Below are 15,457 nucleotides of genomic sequence, written 5' to 3' on the forward strand. Positions count from 1 at the left end.
CCGGCCCCTCCAGGTGCGCTGCCTCTCCAGCTCCAGGTGGCCCATCCCAGAATCTTCCCTGTGGGGCTCCACCCCCGCGTCCCCCGAGTCTCACCCAGGGGTGAAGAGGCTGGCCCAGCCAGGGATGAACTTCGGATCCCGGGAGAAGAGGAGGATGGCGAACATGCAGAAAAGGGTGAACACGGCCTGTTCGGCAAACCTGTGGCACAGATAGGCAGGCGCCATGCTGATGGTGGGCTTTGGGTGGACCGCAGCGTGAGAAGGCCTGGGGCGGGTGCCTGCTGGCTGTCACCCGGCCCGGGGCCCTGCCTATGAGAAGCTGCGAGAAGTAATCCACTCCTCGGAGTGAGGGGAAGGGTATCTTGGGGTGTAAGGGATTCCTGTCCAGGGGCCCCCACACTCCCCCAGGATCCTTCTGGAGCATTCAGGCACCACCTTCCCCCCAAGTTATTTATATCATGCCCACTGGGAATTCCCCAAGGTCCTAAGGAGAATCACCAGAGAGAAAGAAAAAGCAAAGCGGAGGCGGAGTCAGAAAAGCAGAGAAAAAAAGGAAACAGCTAGAAACAGAGGTAGGTAAGAGAGAGAGGGACAGTCATACATGCAGAGGAAGACGGATGCACCAAGGGGGCAGACAGACAGGGAGAGGGGCAGACACACAGAGTCCCCAAATGTTGGAGTAAATATCTACCCAATGTGCCCATTCCACAGACTGGAGCAGAGCCCAGAGAGGGTAAGTGCTTTGCCCTTGGCTACGTAGGAGTTAGTGGCAGAGCCAGCTCCTGGGTGCAGACCTCCTCACTCCTAGGTATTTTCCCCGAATGGGAACTGTGCGTTGAAAAAGGTCCCGGAAGCTGTCCGAGGGAGTGTTGGGGATCCCATGCGCCAGGAGGGAAAGAGTGCATTAGCTGGAAGGGCAGGAGGTCCCCACCGCAACTGCACCCTGAGGGGCTTCCTGGTCCTCAGGGTATTTACCCCAGCACCAGGGCAAGAGGCTGACTGTATAAGCCACCCCCCTACCCTCCATCTCCAGGCTTCTAGGCCATCGTCCTGAAATTCCCCCGGAACTCAGCCCGCAGGGGTCCAGAGGTCAGGCTAGGAGGTAGGTTTCCTGAAAGTCTATGCTGGGCTCTCTCCCCACCCCAGGAACCCCCGTAGTACCACGCACTTGATGGGCCCCAGGTTCTGGAATTCCTCCCGAATCACGGCGCGAGCCCTGTCTTCTGCATCAGTTTTGATCTCAGATTTCTTCTTCTTCCAGCCCCTGAAACAGAGTAGGGAGGTGAGGAGTGGCCACTGCAAGTATGACTAACTCCTCAACTCCCCCCGCCCCCCCCCCCCCCCCCGCGGGCCAAGCCTCATTATCTCTATTCTGGAGACTGCAACAGTCTGCTGAGTAGCCTGCTTGCCTGTGTTCCCTTCTGAAAATCTGTTCTCCCCCACCTATAGCTTTGGTGGTCTTTTAAAAATGTGAGTCTGATCATAAGACTCCCAGGCTTACAATTCTTTAGGGGTCAAACAGGCACCTGAATAAATTAATGGAACAAAATAGGAAGTCCAGAAATAGACTGGGGATTTAGTCTATGATCAAGCTGGTGTAGAAAAAGAGCTATTCAGTCAGTCGTGTTGAACATGTAGATCAATGGGATGGAGTTGGGAGTTGGGAGTCCAGAAATAACCCATACTTCCATGCTCAACTGGGTTTTGGCAAGGATACCAAGACCATTCAGTGGGGAAAGAATAGCCTTTTAACATATGATGCTAGGACAACTGGATAGCTACATGCAAAAGAATGAACGTGGACCCCTACCTCAAACCATATAAAAAAATTTAACTCAAAAATGGGTCAGACCTAGGTCGCCTGGGTGGCTCAGTTGGTTAAGCAACTGCCTTCGGCTCAGGTCATGATCCTGGAGTCCCGGGATCGAGTCCCTCATTGGGCTCCCTGCTCAGCGGGAAGTCTGCTTCTCCCTCTGACCCTCCCCCCTCTCATGCTGTCTCTATCTCATCCTCTCTCTCAAATAAATAAATAAAATCTTTAAAAAAAATGGGTCAGACCTAAATATAAGGGCTAGATGTATAAAATTCTTAGAAGAAAACATAGGGGTAAATTTTTCTGGCCTTGCGTTAGGCAACTATTTCTTAAGATATAACACCAAAAACTCAAGCAACCAAAGAGAGAGAAATCGGACTTTGTCAAATTTAAAAACTTTTGTGTGTCCATAAATATCATTGGACAGCTGGGTGGCCATCTGGAACAAAAAGTGAAGTTGGATCCAAACCTCACATTGCATCCTAAGGACAAACTCCAAACAGGTAAAAGATTTCAGTGTAAAAACAAACAAACAGATGAGAAAAAAGAAAACCTAGATAAAAACATGAGATTATTTTTTTTACAACTCCCTTAATAGGAAAATCTAACTATAATTGAAAATTCAGAAGCCACATGAGAAGGATTAAGAGTAAACACTAATCTTTCAATATATAAAGAGTACTAGAAATCAATAAGACCAAGATCAATAATCCATTTGAAAAATGTACAAAGAATAGAAACACAGTTTAACAAGCCACAAGAAAGAAAATACCCGTGGTTTTTATGAAGATAGGAAAGTTTTTCATGTTGCCCTCAATATGAAAAGTTGCTCCAAAAGCTCTTAAAATGAATGCAAATTATTTTTCTCTTATCAGATTGGCAAAAATCCACTGCTGCAGGGAAGCAGACACTCTCATACATTATAAATGGGAGAACAAATTCGTACGAGTCCTATGGAGAATGACTTGATAATCTATTAAAAGGAAAAGGTGTTTAGCCTCTGACTCCAAAATCTCACCTATGGAAATTTACCTTACAAAAATACCCGTGAATATACAAAATCATATCTGTCAGGGAGACGAGTCACCAGAAAATATACTATATCTGCCTGTATTTGTTTAAGGAAACCCTGGAAGATTACTCAGGAAACCTGTTTTGGGGGGAATTATTGGGTGAATGGGTGAATGAAGGCATGGTTGGGAAGAACAATTCTCACTGCATACCTCTTTGCATTGTTTTGATTTTTGAACCATGTGTATGTGTTGTTTATCCAAATTAAAACAACAACAACAAATGACTATATATATATTTTTTTTTAAAGATTTTTTTTATTTATTTGACAGAGAGAGACACAGCGAGAGAGTGAACACAAGCAGGGGGAGTGGGAGAGGGAGAAGCAGGCTCCCCGCTGAGCAGGGAGCCCGATGCCGGGCTCGATCCCAGGACCCTGGGATCATGACCTGAGCCGAAGGCAGACGCTTAACGACTGAGCCACCCAGGTGCCCACAAATGAATATATTTTTAAAAAAATCCTCACAATGGCTCTTTTGTATGAAGATCAAACTCCCCCAAGACCCTCAATGATCTAGTCCAGAGTTTCTCAACATTGGAACTATTAACATATTGGGGCAGGATCTTTTTCTGTTGTGGGGTGGGATCAATTCCCTGCTGCAGGAGGAGGCTGACTTGTGTATTGCAGAATGTTTAGAAGCATCCCTGGCCTCTACTCACTAGGTTCCGGTAGTAATTCCTCAGTTGTGACAAACAAAATGTCTAAAGATATTGCTAAACGTCCCCTGGGACAAAATCATTCCCAGGTGAAAACTCCTGCCTCATTCCCTGGCCTCATCTCCCACAAATTTCCCTTATCCCCTGAACTCAGTCACTTTAACCTTTCAGTTCCAGAACATCCCTTGCTATCTCCAGCCTCAGGACCTTTGCACTTACTGTTCTAGCTGCTTAGAATGCTCTTCATCGTGCCCATTCCTCCCCTCCCTTTACTGAGTGAGGTCTATGCATTCTTCAGATCCCAGTTCAAAAGTCCCTTCCCCAAGGAAGCTTTCCCGACCTCCCATTTAGGTGGGAGCCCTCCAGGGCACAGCATTGTATCTCACAGTCTTTTCCTTCACAGCACTTACGACTGGCATTCCTGCTGCACTTGGCTGCTCCCTGTCTGTCTTCCCCACCTTGAGTGTAAGCTCCGCAAGGGCAGGGAGGGTCTCCGCCTTGCCCTCTGCTATGTGCTCAGTACCTGTAACAGTGGCAGGCACACAGTGGGTGCTCAGAGGACATTTGCTGAGTGAAGATGGTGCCATGGCATTGGCCTGAAACTTCTCTGTTACCCAGAAACATGTCTGTCACTGAAATTCCCTCTACCTGCATTTCCTCCATCCTCTTGTGGCCGAGTTCTGCAGATACCTATTAGATTGAAACAGGTCGACTGGAAAAATAGGCTCTATCTCCAGCATGGTCCTGGGCAGTTTACACACCCTGCCTTGTTCAGCCTTTACTTTAGCTGTAGCTAATTTTTAGCCCCAATCTACATGTGAAGACATTAAACCTCAGGGAGGTTACCAAATTGCTCAAGATCACATGGGAGCGTGATTAGAATTCTGGTCCATCTGAGTCCAAGGTCAGGACTTGCCTCTTTGGGCTAACGCGGGCTTTGAACCCTGAGTTTCTCCTCTGAGGAGGTCTGGAAGGCACGTGAGTCAAGGAACATCATGATCGGAGCCTTTCTAGTCTCAAACATTTTCACATCTCTTTAATCCAGAGTAACTTTTACTGGTGTCATTTTACAGATGAGCAAATTAAGGCCCAGAGAGGTGAGGGGATGGAGTCGGAGAACAACTCTATGACATGCCTGCTACCCCCAGCCCTGAGCTGTCCCTCCTATGTTAGGATGTCCCCAACTCCAGGCGTTTGTAACCTACCTTCAAAATGTTCCCATATCCACATACCATCTGGCTCATATTTGCTTAATATTTTCCTCCAAATAGACTCATCAATTCAATTAAAGAAATGTATGTAAATAGAAAACTTTATCGCTCCCGCAAATGGAAAACAAGAATAACTTGCCATAAAGAAAAAATCATAAAAATGAAAACACAAAAGCAAAGCAATTATTACACTCTGGCTAGACACCATTGCTGGCTTAGGTCTCTGGAACTGACGCTTGCTCTTTGTTTAAAAAGCTGATTTGGGAATGTTGGAGAAGTATTACGGTTTCTCCTCCACCCAAGGGAGACTTGCTCCATTCTATGAGAGTTGATAAAAGGATTCTTTTTCTCACCCTATGAGTCGATGTTATTTAATACCTTGTCTTCATGCCACCCCAAGTTATCTCCTGTACCAGCGCCCCATGAAATGGGAGAGAGTGCACGTCCCTCTCCTCTGGTAGGAGTGTTTGTCTTACTTAGAAGGCAGTGCTATCCGTGATTACCGATGATGGGTGACATTAACTGAGGGCCTGGGCGTCACACCACATAACCCTCACATCCCTGGGAGGTGAGGTCTACTATAGTCACCGCATGAGACGGTAACATGAGATTATAGGGATGATCCTCGGTTTCCGTAGGAGGAAACTCAACTTGAGAAGACCATTCTCTACCCAACGAGAAGGAAGTCGGAACTCCAGTTGGGCTCAAAGCTCGAAGTAAGCATGAGGGGTACCTCAGGGTCATTCCACCGTACAGGAAGGAGATCCACAGCCAGCCCACCAACAGGAACAGCACCATGAGAGGGAAGGCGAAAATGAACCAGGAGCCGAAATTCACCACATCGCACTGTGGGAAGAAACTGGAAGAAGTGGGGGGAGAGGGATGAGATCCAGCCAAGGTCAGCCACGCCGATGTATACTGCATACATAGAGGCAGCTCTTTCTTAGCTAGAACACCGAGGTTTATATATAGACACTAGAGTATGCTTAATATTAGCAGTGGGATTGAAGGTATTTCAAGTTTTTTCCCTACATTTTCTGAATGTTCTATAATGTACCTACATAATCGGAGTAAAGTAATAAAATGTATTTGGGGAGCAAAGGCCAAGGGGGACACTCAGGGCAGGCATTTCCCCACCTCCCCACGCTCCTGGCTAGAGAATCAGAACCCCATATTACTTGACATTCATTTCAAATCCCCTCCTCCCAGACCAGGAGGTCCAAGCTCATGCAATTAAATGTTGGGTGTGATTTGCATGTAATTGACTCAAATTCCTTCACATTTGATATTTTTACTTATACCTCCAGTATTTTTTCCTTAATTTCTTTTCAAGTTGGAACAAAGTCCTGCTTGCATCAGGGTGGGCAGGCAGCCCGAAAACCCGCTGCCAGCACCTGCCCCCTTCTCTGCCCCGTTCCTCCCTAACCCCTAACCCGGTACCTGCCCCAGAAGGCCCCAGAGCCCACATCTTTCCTGCCCAACCCCAGGGATGTGCTCCAGCTTCGTCCTCCTGGCCGACTGGCTCTTTGCTGGCACTTCCTTCTAACTGAGGACACTAAGGGGCCAAACCCAGATTGTCCTCACGTCTCAAGCAGGACCATCTTGGCTTCTGGTTTTTCAGTCCTTAAGCAAAAAACACAAGGCACAGCCAGGCCTTGCTCAAAGATGAAAAGACACCAAATGCGTGAGGTGGGCTTCAGTCAATTGGGGGGGAATACTGATGCCTGGCCCCCATCCACATCTCCTGAATCAGAATCTCTGCAACGGAGACCCAGGCATATTTTTCTCACCCTGCCGGCTGACTCTAATATGCACCCGTGGCTGAGGATCATTGGCTTCTATCATCAACTTGGAAAACCCAAAGATTTTAGAACCTGAGAATATAGTGGAGGATTAAGGTTTTAAAATCGGCTCAAGAGGTAAAACACGAGTGTACTTAGAATTTCTTATGAAGATCACTTTGATTAAAAGTGAGAGCAAACCTGCTCTCAGGAAGACCAGCTTTCCCCCATCCTCCTAGGAAGTCCTTGTTTCTTTGGTTGACTATCAGGTAGAGAAGTTGGCCAGCACCTGGGGCCATGTTGCATAGTAAATGCCTCTGTTGTGTTTGTTTGCCAAATGCTTAACACTAGCGTTCCTGTGGATTAAGTGAACATGGGATGCATCTGCACTGCAGAGGAATCTTAGATTCCCCACCTCTCAGAAAATCTTAGGAACAGAATCTCGAAATACTGGAATCGTTTACATCTTCAAACTAAGAGGGCTTGGGATAAGGGAGTTGACAAGTCATGCCATCTGACTTTCTTCAAAAGAACCTTTCTCTTTTATTCTCCCACCCTGATGGACGCATTCCCAGACACTGTTTGAGCAGCTTCAACAATGGGGAGACTTCAGCTCCCGGCAGAGCCCATTCCACGGCTGGCCTGTGTGCCTGGTTGCAAAGCTTCTCCCGGGACCTCACAGCCACAGACCAAAGCTTCCAGCTGGGGTTCATTTTTAGAGCAGATGTCACATCATGTCATTCCTTTGCTCCCAGCTTTCCACTGATGCCCCATCTCACTGGCAGGAAAAGCTGGGGTCCTAACAACTTACCTTAGCTCCTCCCACACTTCCCTTTGCCCCCCACACCCCAGCCTCTCTGTGTTTGTGCTGCTCGCCTTTGGACAGACTATTCCCTATCTGGAATGTTCTTCCCTGCTGTGCTCACATAGCTTCTAGGTCTCAGATGTCACTCTGTTAGAGGTCCCATATCCCTGGCCAATCTATATAAAATGGCACCCACTCCTGTCCCTTCCATAGCTTTCCGCTGTTTTATTTTATTTCGTAACTTATCACACCGACATATTATATATCCATTTCCCTTTTCCTTTATTGCTTGTCTCCCCCACCAAAATGGAACTTCCCCAGGGCAGGGACTTTGCTGGGTTTGTACCCTGCTAGGTCCCCAGAGGCTGGCCAAGAGAAGACATCCAGCACAGATTTCCCCAAGTGGAATGGAGAAGGAGAGGGGTGGGAGGAGAAGAAACTCCAGGGCTGGGTGGGGCGCACCTGCATTTACCTTTTGAGCTGGCCAAGCAGGATGAGGTTGGGGGCCGTGCCCGTGAGGGTGGCAGTGCCCCCAATGCTGGCCGAGTAGGGGATGGAGATGAGAAAGCCCTTCCAGATGTTTCTGCGATATTCCTCCTCCTTCTTGCAGTCTGCCAGAAGGTCCAATGGAGCGTTGGCCTCAGGGCAGTCTTTGCTTTAAACAAACGCAAAGAGAAGCCATTCAGAACACACTCAGAATTTCTGGCCTCGTGGGGGAAACACACCAGGTGGGTTGGGAAAACTAAGTGGTCTTCCTGGAAGGAAGCTCAGCACCAGCATCAAACACCTCTAAAGATGTGCAACCTTTCAGCTCAAGTGTTCTGGGCAGGTGCCCCAGGTGTGGGTATAAGAGTTTGCTGTGGCACTAACTATGGTTTGTATTGAAGACAACCTAAATCTCCATCAAAAAGGGGTTGGCTAGATAAAAATGATCCTCTTTCTGGATTGAACACCAACACGGCTATTAAAAATGATGATCCAGATGGATGTTTATTAAGATGAAAGATATCCATTATGTAAAGGGAAACAGGGTCGGTAACCGCACTACTCAATTTTTTTAATTTTTAAAATATTCACATAACTTATGAATATATGAGTAGTTAGAAAAACTTAGAATGGTATACACAAAGTTGTTTTGGTGCCTTTCTTGGGGGTGGAAATATGGATTTTTTTTTCCCTTCTTTTTTCTTTCTTTGTATTTTCTGGGTCTTTCTGGTGCAGTTAAAAGAATACTGGGAAAGAATGAAATTAAGAATTGTTAATTACATAATTAAAAGATAATTACATTGCTGTAAATTTATTAAGGTGAAAAGATGTTCCCTACATTCCATTAAGAGAGACAGCAGGTTACAGAAGAGCATATACAGCATTATCAATGTTTTTATTTTACAAATGCATTTATATACATAGAGAGGTATCCAGAAATAATCTAGAATAGTATTCACTTAACCGTTTTGGGAGTGAGATGCTGGGTACATTTTTCTTTTTGTTTAAGAGTATTCTTTTAAATTGTGCAATTATAAAATTTTTGTAAGTGAATGAAATTAAGAATTGTCCCTGTATAACAAATTAACTTTTTTAAGAGAATCAGAGATACTTCAAATATCTTCTGGCCTTACTTACTACATGAGAGGCCCCTTATCTGGAAGGCAATTGGGATATGACTTGGGTTCTAGAAGGAAGACAAGGACTGAAAGCATCTGGAGACCGATGTCACGGCCTGACTTCTCAGGGGGAAAGTTCTGGCAGGAACTGTGGGCACCCCCCCCCAGACCTGGGAACCCAATCAGACTGAGCCTCGCAATGAGAATGAGAGAACGGAAGGGGCCTGAGGGCTCATCCAGTGCAAGTCCCTTTGTTCAGTTGGGGAAACTGAGGCCCAGAGAGGGGACTCTCGTTCCAATGGACGTAGAGTCTCCATCCAATGAATGGGGTTTGCATTCAGTTGACATGGAGTTCTAGAGAATGAGGGCTGGGTCTTTTCCACTAGATTCAGCACAAGCTCTGCGTGGGCAGGTGGTCCAAATAGATTCCTAGGTTGTGCGATAGTGAGTGGCTGGGCCCATCACAGACACCGTATCTCAAAGCTGGACTAAAAGCCCCCAGATACAGTGCCAGGAAAGAGCAGAGACAATGGAATAAGACAATCAGACATAAGATCATGTCCCTCCTCTGCTAAAAGCGTCCACTGGATCCCATGTCATTAATAGTCAAGGCTACATCATTGGCCTATAAGGTTCCTCATGCTCTGTCCCTCCACCACCACCCCTCACCACACAAGCAATTTCACTGACCCCAATTCCTACCATACACTCACCCAACTCCAGCCCTACTGGCTTCCTGGCTGCTCTGGACTCTCAGGACCTCTGCACGGGCTGGCTCCTCTGCTGGGAACACTCTTCCCAAAGATCCCCCCTGACCCTTACCTCCTATAGGTGCTTGCTTAAGCCTGACCTTCTTAGAGAGGCCTTTCCTGACCACTCATTTTAAAACTGCCTTTTCACACCCTACAGGCCCCTTCCTTAGCCTTCTTTCCTGCATTGTTCTCCCACATGGCTCTCACCAACCATCTGACATACTGTGAATTTTACTCGTGTGTTTGTTTCTTGTCACTGAGACGTAAACTCCACAAGGGCTGGACTTTTGTCCGTTGCTGCATCCCTGGCAGTACCTGGCTCATTGTAAGCTATCTATAAATATTTGTTGAATGAGTAAAACAGACCTGACTGGTGCCCAGCAATGCCTTGAGCAGGTGACTTTACTTCTGCTGTTTTATCACCCAAGGTAACAAAGCCATGAATAACAAGCACCTCATCTGTGCATGTAGGGCCCAGCAATGATCCAAGCTTGCTCAACATTATCTCATTTAATCTCAAAATAACCCTCTACGGTGGGTTCCAATATCTGAGCAGAGGCTCAGAGAGATTAAGTGACTTGTCCAAATTACACAGCCGGTAAGTGGCAGAGCCAGGTTCAAAGTCAGGTCTGCAGGGCTCCAAACCCCAAGATCTTAACCACGCTGCCAAATACAAAGGACATCAGCCACTAAATGTGCCGCCAATGTGAAAGTTTCTTCCTAAGTCACACAAGTGTGAAGGATTGTGATTGTCTCTTAGGATGCTTTTGTCTTTAGAGGCTCTGGATGCCTGTCTGCATGTCTCTCCTCCTTGACTGTCACCTAGTTTGAGCATTCCTGCTCCTCTGGGGCCTCCTCTCAGGTCCTCCACCTCACCAGAGGGACTTAATGTGCTCCTTTGCCCTTGCTATCCACATGTGTGTTTTTTTAAGGAGGCTGGGTACGTCCATGCCCAAGCCAAAGGGATGGATGGTAGACACCTGGGCGTTAGGTCATTTGGAGAAAAATCTGGGGGTGAGGGAGGATTGCTTGCAGCACTGAATTCTGGCTTGTCATCTCCTTGGGTCAAGCACTGGCTCCTCGGTACCAGGAACTCACTCTTCCGGGCTGGCCAGAAATTGCATCTCCGTGGGCGTGGGGCGCGGGCCGTTCCTCCACACAGCAGCTAGGAGGAAAGAGCATGGTGTCTTTAGTGTAACGTACCAAGTGGATAGGAGTGTTCCTATTCTCAGGTTTAGATAACTCCCTTAATCTCACTGTACCTCAGTTCTTTAATTCATAAAATGGAAGTAAGAATTCTCCTAGGGTTGTCAAGAGGATTAAGGAGTTGACCCATTTGCTATTGGCGGAATGCTTGGGTCCCCCCAAAATTCATATGTGGAAACCTAATCCCCAACGTGATGGTATTAGGAGGTGGGGACTTCGGGAGGTGTGCCTTTATAAAAGATGCCTCACAAAGCTCCTTTACCCTTCCTCCCACCACGTGTGCACACAGCAAGAAGATGGCCATCTATGAACCGAGAAACAGTCCCTCACCAGATGGCAAATTTGCCGGCACCTTGATCTTGGACTTCCCAGCCTCCAGAACTATGAAAAATAAATGCTCGATCTATGCTGTTTTTGTTATAGCAGACTGAATGGATTAAGACACCATTTAAAGCAGGGACTGGCAAATTTCTTCTGTAAGAGACCAGATAGTAAATATCTTAGTCCTTGGGGCCCTATGACCTCTGTCGTACTCAACTCTGCCATGAAACCAGCCATAGACAATACAGAAATGAATACGTGTGGCTAAACCTTTATTTTTGCACACCGAAATTTGAATATCATGTACTTTTCACATGTCACAACATATCCTTCTTTTGACTTATTCAGCCATTTAAAAATATAAAAACTATGCTTAGCTCACAGGTTGCACAAAAAGCAGGCAGCAGGCTAGATTTGGTGGGCCAACATTTGCCAGACTCGTCATTGAAAGAATTTAACAGGCATATGAACACTGGCAAGGATTTAGTCAATGTGGGTTCCTCTTGAGAAAGAAGAAAGCGGCCCCCTACGTCTGGAACTGGCCGGACCCAGATATGCCGTGTTGTTCTCTTGCTGGACCTAAATGATCTTACACGTCACCGACATCAGACAGAGTTGCTCTACGAGCGACTGACAAAATGAGACACAGCAAGGGCACTTCATAATCTTGTCTTAGCCCAAAGCCACTTGCCACCCACAAAATGCCAAACGTCCTCCTCTCTTGCCAATTGAATGGCTGCTACTTCTTTACTCGTAGAATTGCCCCCGATTTCTGGCATCATTCAATCTAGAGCAAGGTTCCTTAGACCCCCACAAATGCCTCAGCCACAGCCCAAAGCCCGTGAGAGGTCCTTTCTAACACCTGACTGAGGTCATCATGGCCACCGGTGGCGCGCTCTCTTTCTGCGCAGCAATAATACACCCCACCTCTGTAACCGCAGGTGTGTGTTTGGGAAGAAGGGTCGGGACTCCAGCCACAGCTCTTTCCCTGTCTCAGCAGGTGGCCTGGGGAGGAAGTCCTGTCCCCTCTCCACTCTGGGCTGCTCCTTCCCTCTTGGTACCTAGAGGGAGTGGGAGCCATGGTAGCCTACTGTCACTTTACCATGGCTGGTCCTGCTGACCACCTGCAGAGGTCAGAAGGCTAAATGCAGATCAGTTCACCCTGGTGATAAGACCCTACACGTTGGTGTAGCTTAAGTTTCCTTCAAGCCCTAGTTGAGAGGGATTTATTTGTTGATTACCTGTCTCCCCCATGGACTCCCAGCTCCACGCGGGTTTGTATCAGTCATTCCCGTTGCCTTGAACAACCTCCACTGGTGGGAGTCTTGTTCACCCAGAACACTGTTTGGCACATAGTAGGGGTTCAATAAATGTGTGGAATCAATGAATCAATGGATGAATGGATCAGTTATGCCACTGTTCTAAACCTCAGCTTCCTCACACATAAAATGGGGGGGGGGGCGCCTGCACAGCTTAGTTTCCTCATCTGTAAAATGGGCACGATGACAAAGCCACCCCTGCAGAGTTGTAGTAGGAGGATCTAATGAGAACACACGTGGGGCGCTGGAGAAGCCACCACCCATGTGGCCCCTCAGTCCCTCAGGCAGTGCAGGGAGGCGAGCTGGGTGAAGAAACTGAAGGGAAACATCAGGGCTGCTTTCCAAGATTGAGGACCCTCCCCTCCAGGTCTTGTCCAGTGAGCCCTGCCCTGCCCCAGGCTCCGTCCTGCTCTGGCATGGTGCTTACAAGCACAGATTCTAGATTCAGACAGAGCTCAGCAACTAACTAACCACGTTGCTTTGGGCAAATCCTTTGGCCTCCCTGAGCTTCAGTGTCCTCATCTGTAAAATGGGGAGCACCTACTTCCTAGCTCCATTATGAAGATTAAATGAGCTGACGGGTATGAAAAATAAGAGCACCGTGTCTGGCATACGGTGGGCTCTCAGGACTGAGAGCTCACATTGTCATCACTGTTGCTGCAATGGGTGTCCCTCACGGACCTAGAGCCCCCCAGGAGCCTCCCCACCCCTGTCCTGGCCCACTAACAGTTCCCAATCCCCCGACGCCTGTCTTCACATCCTGTCACCAGGACGGAGCACAGAGACTGCGTGAAAGGGAACATCTCTCTTTTGCACTGGAACTAGCCTTGTTTTAGGTCTTAGGGCGGATCATTAATCAACCCTTGCTCTCTGATCCCACCACTTGTGAAAGCAGGTGTCTGCCCCAGCTTCCTAGGCGCTCCTTCCTCCTGACATCCTGCAGCATTCAGGAGAAGACTCTGGATTTCACCTTGCACCCAACACTGAGTGTGACCGTAAGCAAGTCCCTTCCCCTTCCCGGGTCTCAGATTTTTCATTTTTATAATGAGGGAAATGGCTTCAAACTTTTTTTTTTTTTTTTTTTTTTGTGGCCACTAGACTCTTTGAAAAAAACTCTTGCATATGAGGCAGAATACCAGAGGTTAAGAGTTCAGGCTCTGAAGTCAGCCAGCCTAGATTCAAAATACCAGAGCCGCTGTTTTGAAACTGTGACCTTGGAAGCTACTTTATCTTCTTTTTTTTTTTTTTTTTTTAAACTTCTTCCTCAGTTTCCAATCTTCTAAATGAGGTCAATGCCCGCTCCACCTTCTGCGGATGTAAGGCCCTACAAAGAGCCCCAGCACGATGTACGTGCTCAGTAAACATCTGTGATTGCCATGTGGAAGCCCAGTGGATAAAATAGGTAAAGTGGGGAAGCTGAGGTAGACATGGGAGAAGGCGCAGAACCTTCACTGCTTCTTACCACTCCAGGGGGATGGTGACACGGTTCTCTGGAAGCCCCAAGAGTCCCGGGAAACTGTCTGAAAACGAACGAAGCCAACTCTGGCCTGTGGGCTGAATCTGGCCCACAGCCTACTGACTGAGAATGGTTTTTACATTTTTAAACGGCTGGAGAAAATCAGTAGAGGCACAATATTTCATGGTGTAAAAATTACGTGCAATTTTAATTTCAGCACCTGCAAATTACATTTCACTGGCACCCAGCCACGCCCACTTACTTACATCTCGCCTGTGGATGCTTTCTCTCCACAAGGGCACAGTTTGAGCAGTGGTGATGGTGTGGCCAGCAAAGCCTAAAATATTTCCTGTCTGGTCACTTACAGAAACAGTTTTCTGACCCCTGCTATAGAACATCTCTTCCTTCCCACGTGGACGACTTTGACCTTTCGTAGGTCCTGGCTCTGCTACTTTACCAACAATGCAATTGATTCTCGTCATATCAATTTATGTACTCATCATCATTTCTAGCTTGCAGGGCTGATGTGAAAATAAAGTAAGCAAAACAGCTGACTGCATGGTAGGCAAATACCCATACCACAGTAAACGAGATTAACTTGGACGGTATGTGGATCAATATTTAGATTTTAACATATATATTAATTTTAACACATATTCAAAAAAGGATAACTAGCACTCAAAGCCTGTGGTTTCATGAATCATGTTTGTTCTGTTATTTGGGATAAATGATCCAGAGCTCCCGGAGCAGATCTGCCATCTATCCCTCAACATGTGGCTTCCCAGGTAGCATCTCTGGTCCCCCCATCATGTTCACGTTCCAGCCAGCAGGAGTAGAGGGTGGGTAGGGCAGGACCCGGAAGTTGCGCTCTCCATTCCCACTCATATACCACTGGCCACACTTAGTCACAGGACCACATCTAATTGCAAGGGAAGCAGGGAAAGTCAGCTTTTTCTCTCCAAAGCCATGTGCCCACGTGGGGCTTCTGTTACTAGAAGAACAAAGAAAGACTCAATATTGGGGATAAACTAGAGATTTCTGCCCACATAGGAACCAATCGAAAGCTTCCTTTTATTTTTACTTTTTAAAAAGATTTTATTTGTTTATTTGACAGGGAGAGACACAGCAAGAGAGGGAACACAAGCAGGGGGAGTGGGAGAGGGAGAAGCAGGCTTCCCACTTAGCAGGGAGCCCTGCGTGGGGCTCGATCCTAGGACCCTGGGATCATGACCTGAGCCAAAGGCAGACGCTTACTGAGCCACCCAGGTGCCCCGAAACCTTCCTTTTAAAATACATTTATGTAAGTAGGGGCACCTGGGTGGCTCAGTCGGTTAAGCGTCGGACTCTTGGTTTCAGCTCAGGTGGTGATCCTCAGGGTCATGAGACTGAGCCCCGCTTGGGCTCCGTGTTGAACATAGAGCCTGCTTGAGATTCTCTCTCCCTCTCTCTCTCTGCCCCTTT

At 47.3% G+C, this 15,457-nt stretch overlaps 1 protein-coding gene across 3 annotated transcripts in view; it reads right to left on the reverse strand.

Annotated features, from left to right (window-relative positions):
* The window catches only part of SLC13A3 (solute carrier family 13 member 3), a 67,227-nt gene that overhangs the window by 22,731 nt on the left and 29,039 nt on the right, over nucleotides 1-15,457 (reverse strand). Inside the window, exons 4-8 of one of the 3 annotated variants that reach the window (XM_028122003.1) lie at nucleotides 10,793-10,859; nucleotides 7,811-7,993; nucleotides 5,486-5,611; nucleotides 1,169-1,264; nucleotides 95-199 (exon numbers count right to left, since the gene is read on the reverse strand). In XM_028122003.1, coding sequence (XP_027977804.1) covers nucleotides 95-199; nucleotides 1,169-1,264; nucleotides 5,486-5,611; nucleotides 7,811-7,993; nucleotides 10,793-10,859 — 577 coding nt within the window. The remainder of the gene's footprint in view (nucleotides 1-94; nucleotides 200-1,168; nucleotides 1,265-5,485; nucleotides 5,612-7,810; nucleotides 7,994-10,792; nucleotides 10,860-15,457) is intronic. The other 2 variants (XM_028122006.1, XM_028122005.1) reach the window with 2 other exon arrangements.

Source organism: Eumetopias jubatus, unplaced genomic scaffold, assembly GCF_037043125.1.
Source record: "Eumetopias jubatus isolate StellerSeaLion01/CBP00866 unplaced genomic scaffold, mEumJub1_p1.0 scaffold_9, whole genome shotgun sequence".
Taxonomy (NCBI): Eukaryota; Metazoa; Chordata; class Mammalia; order Carnivora; family Otariidae; genus Eumetopias; species Eumetopias jubatus.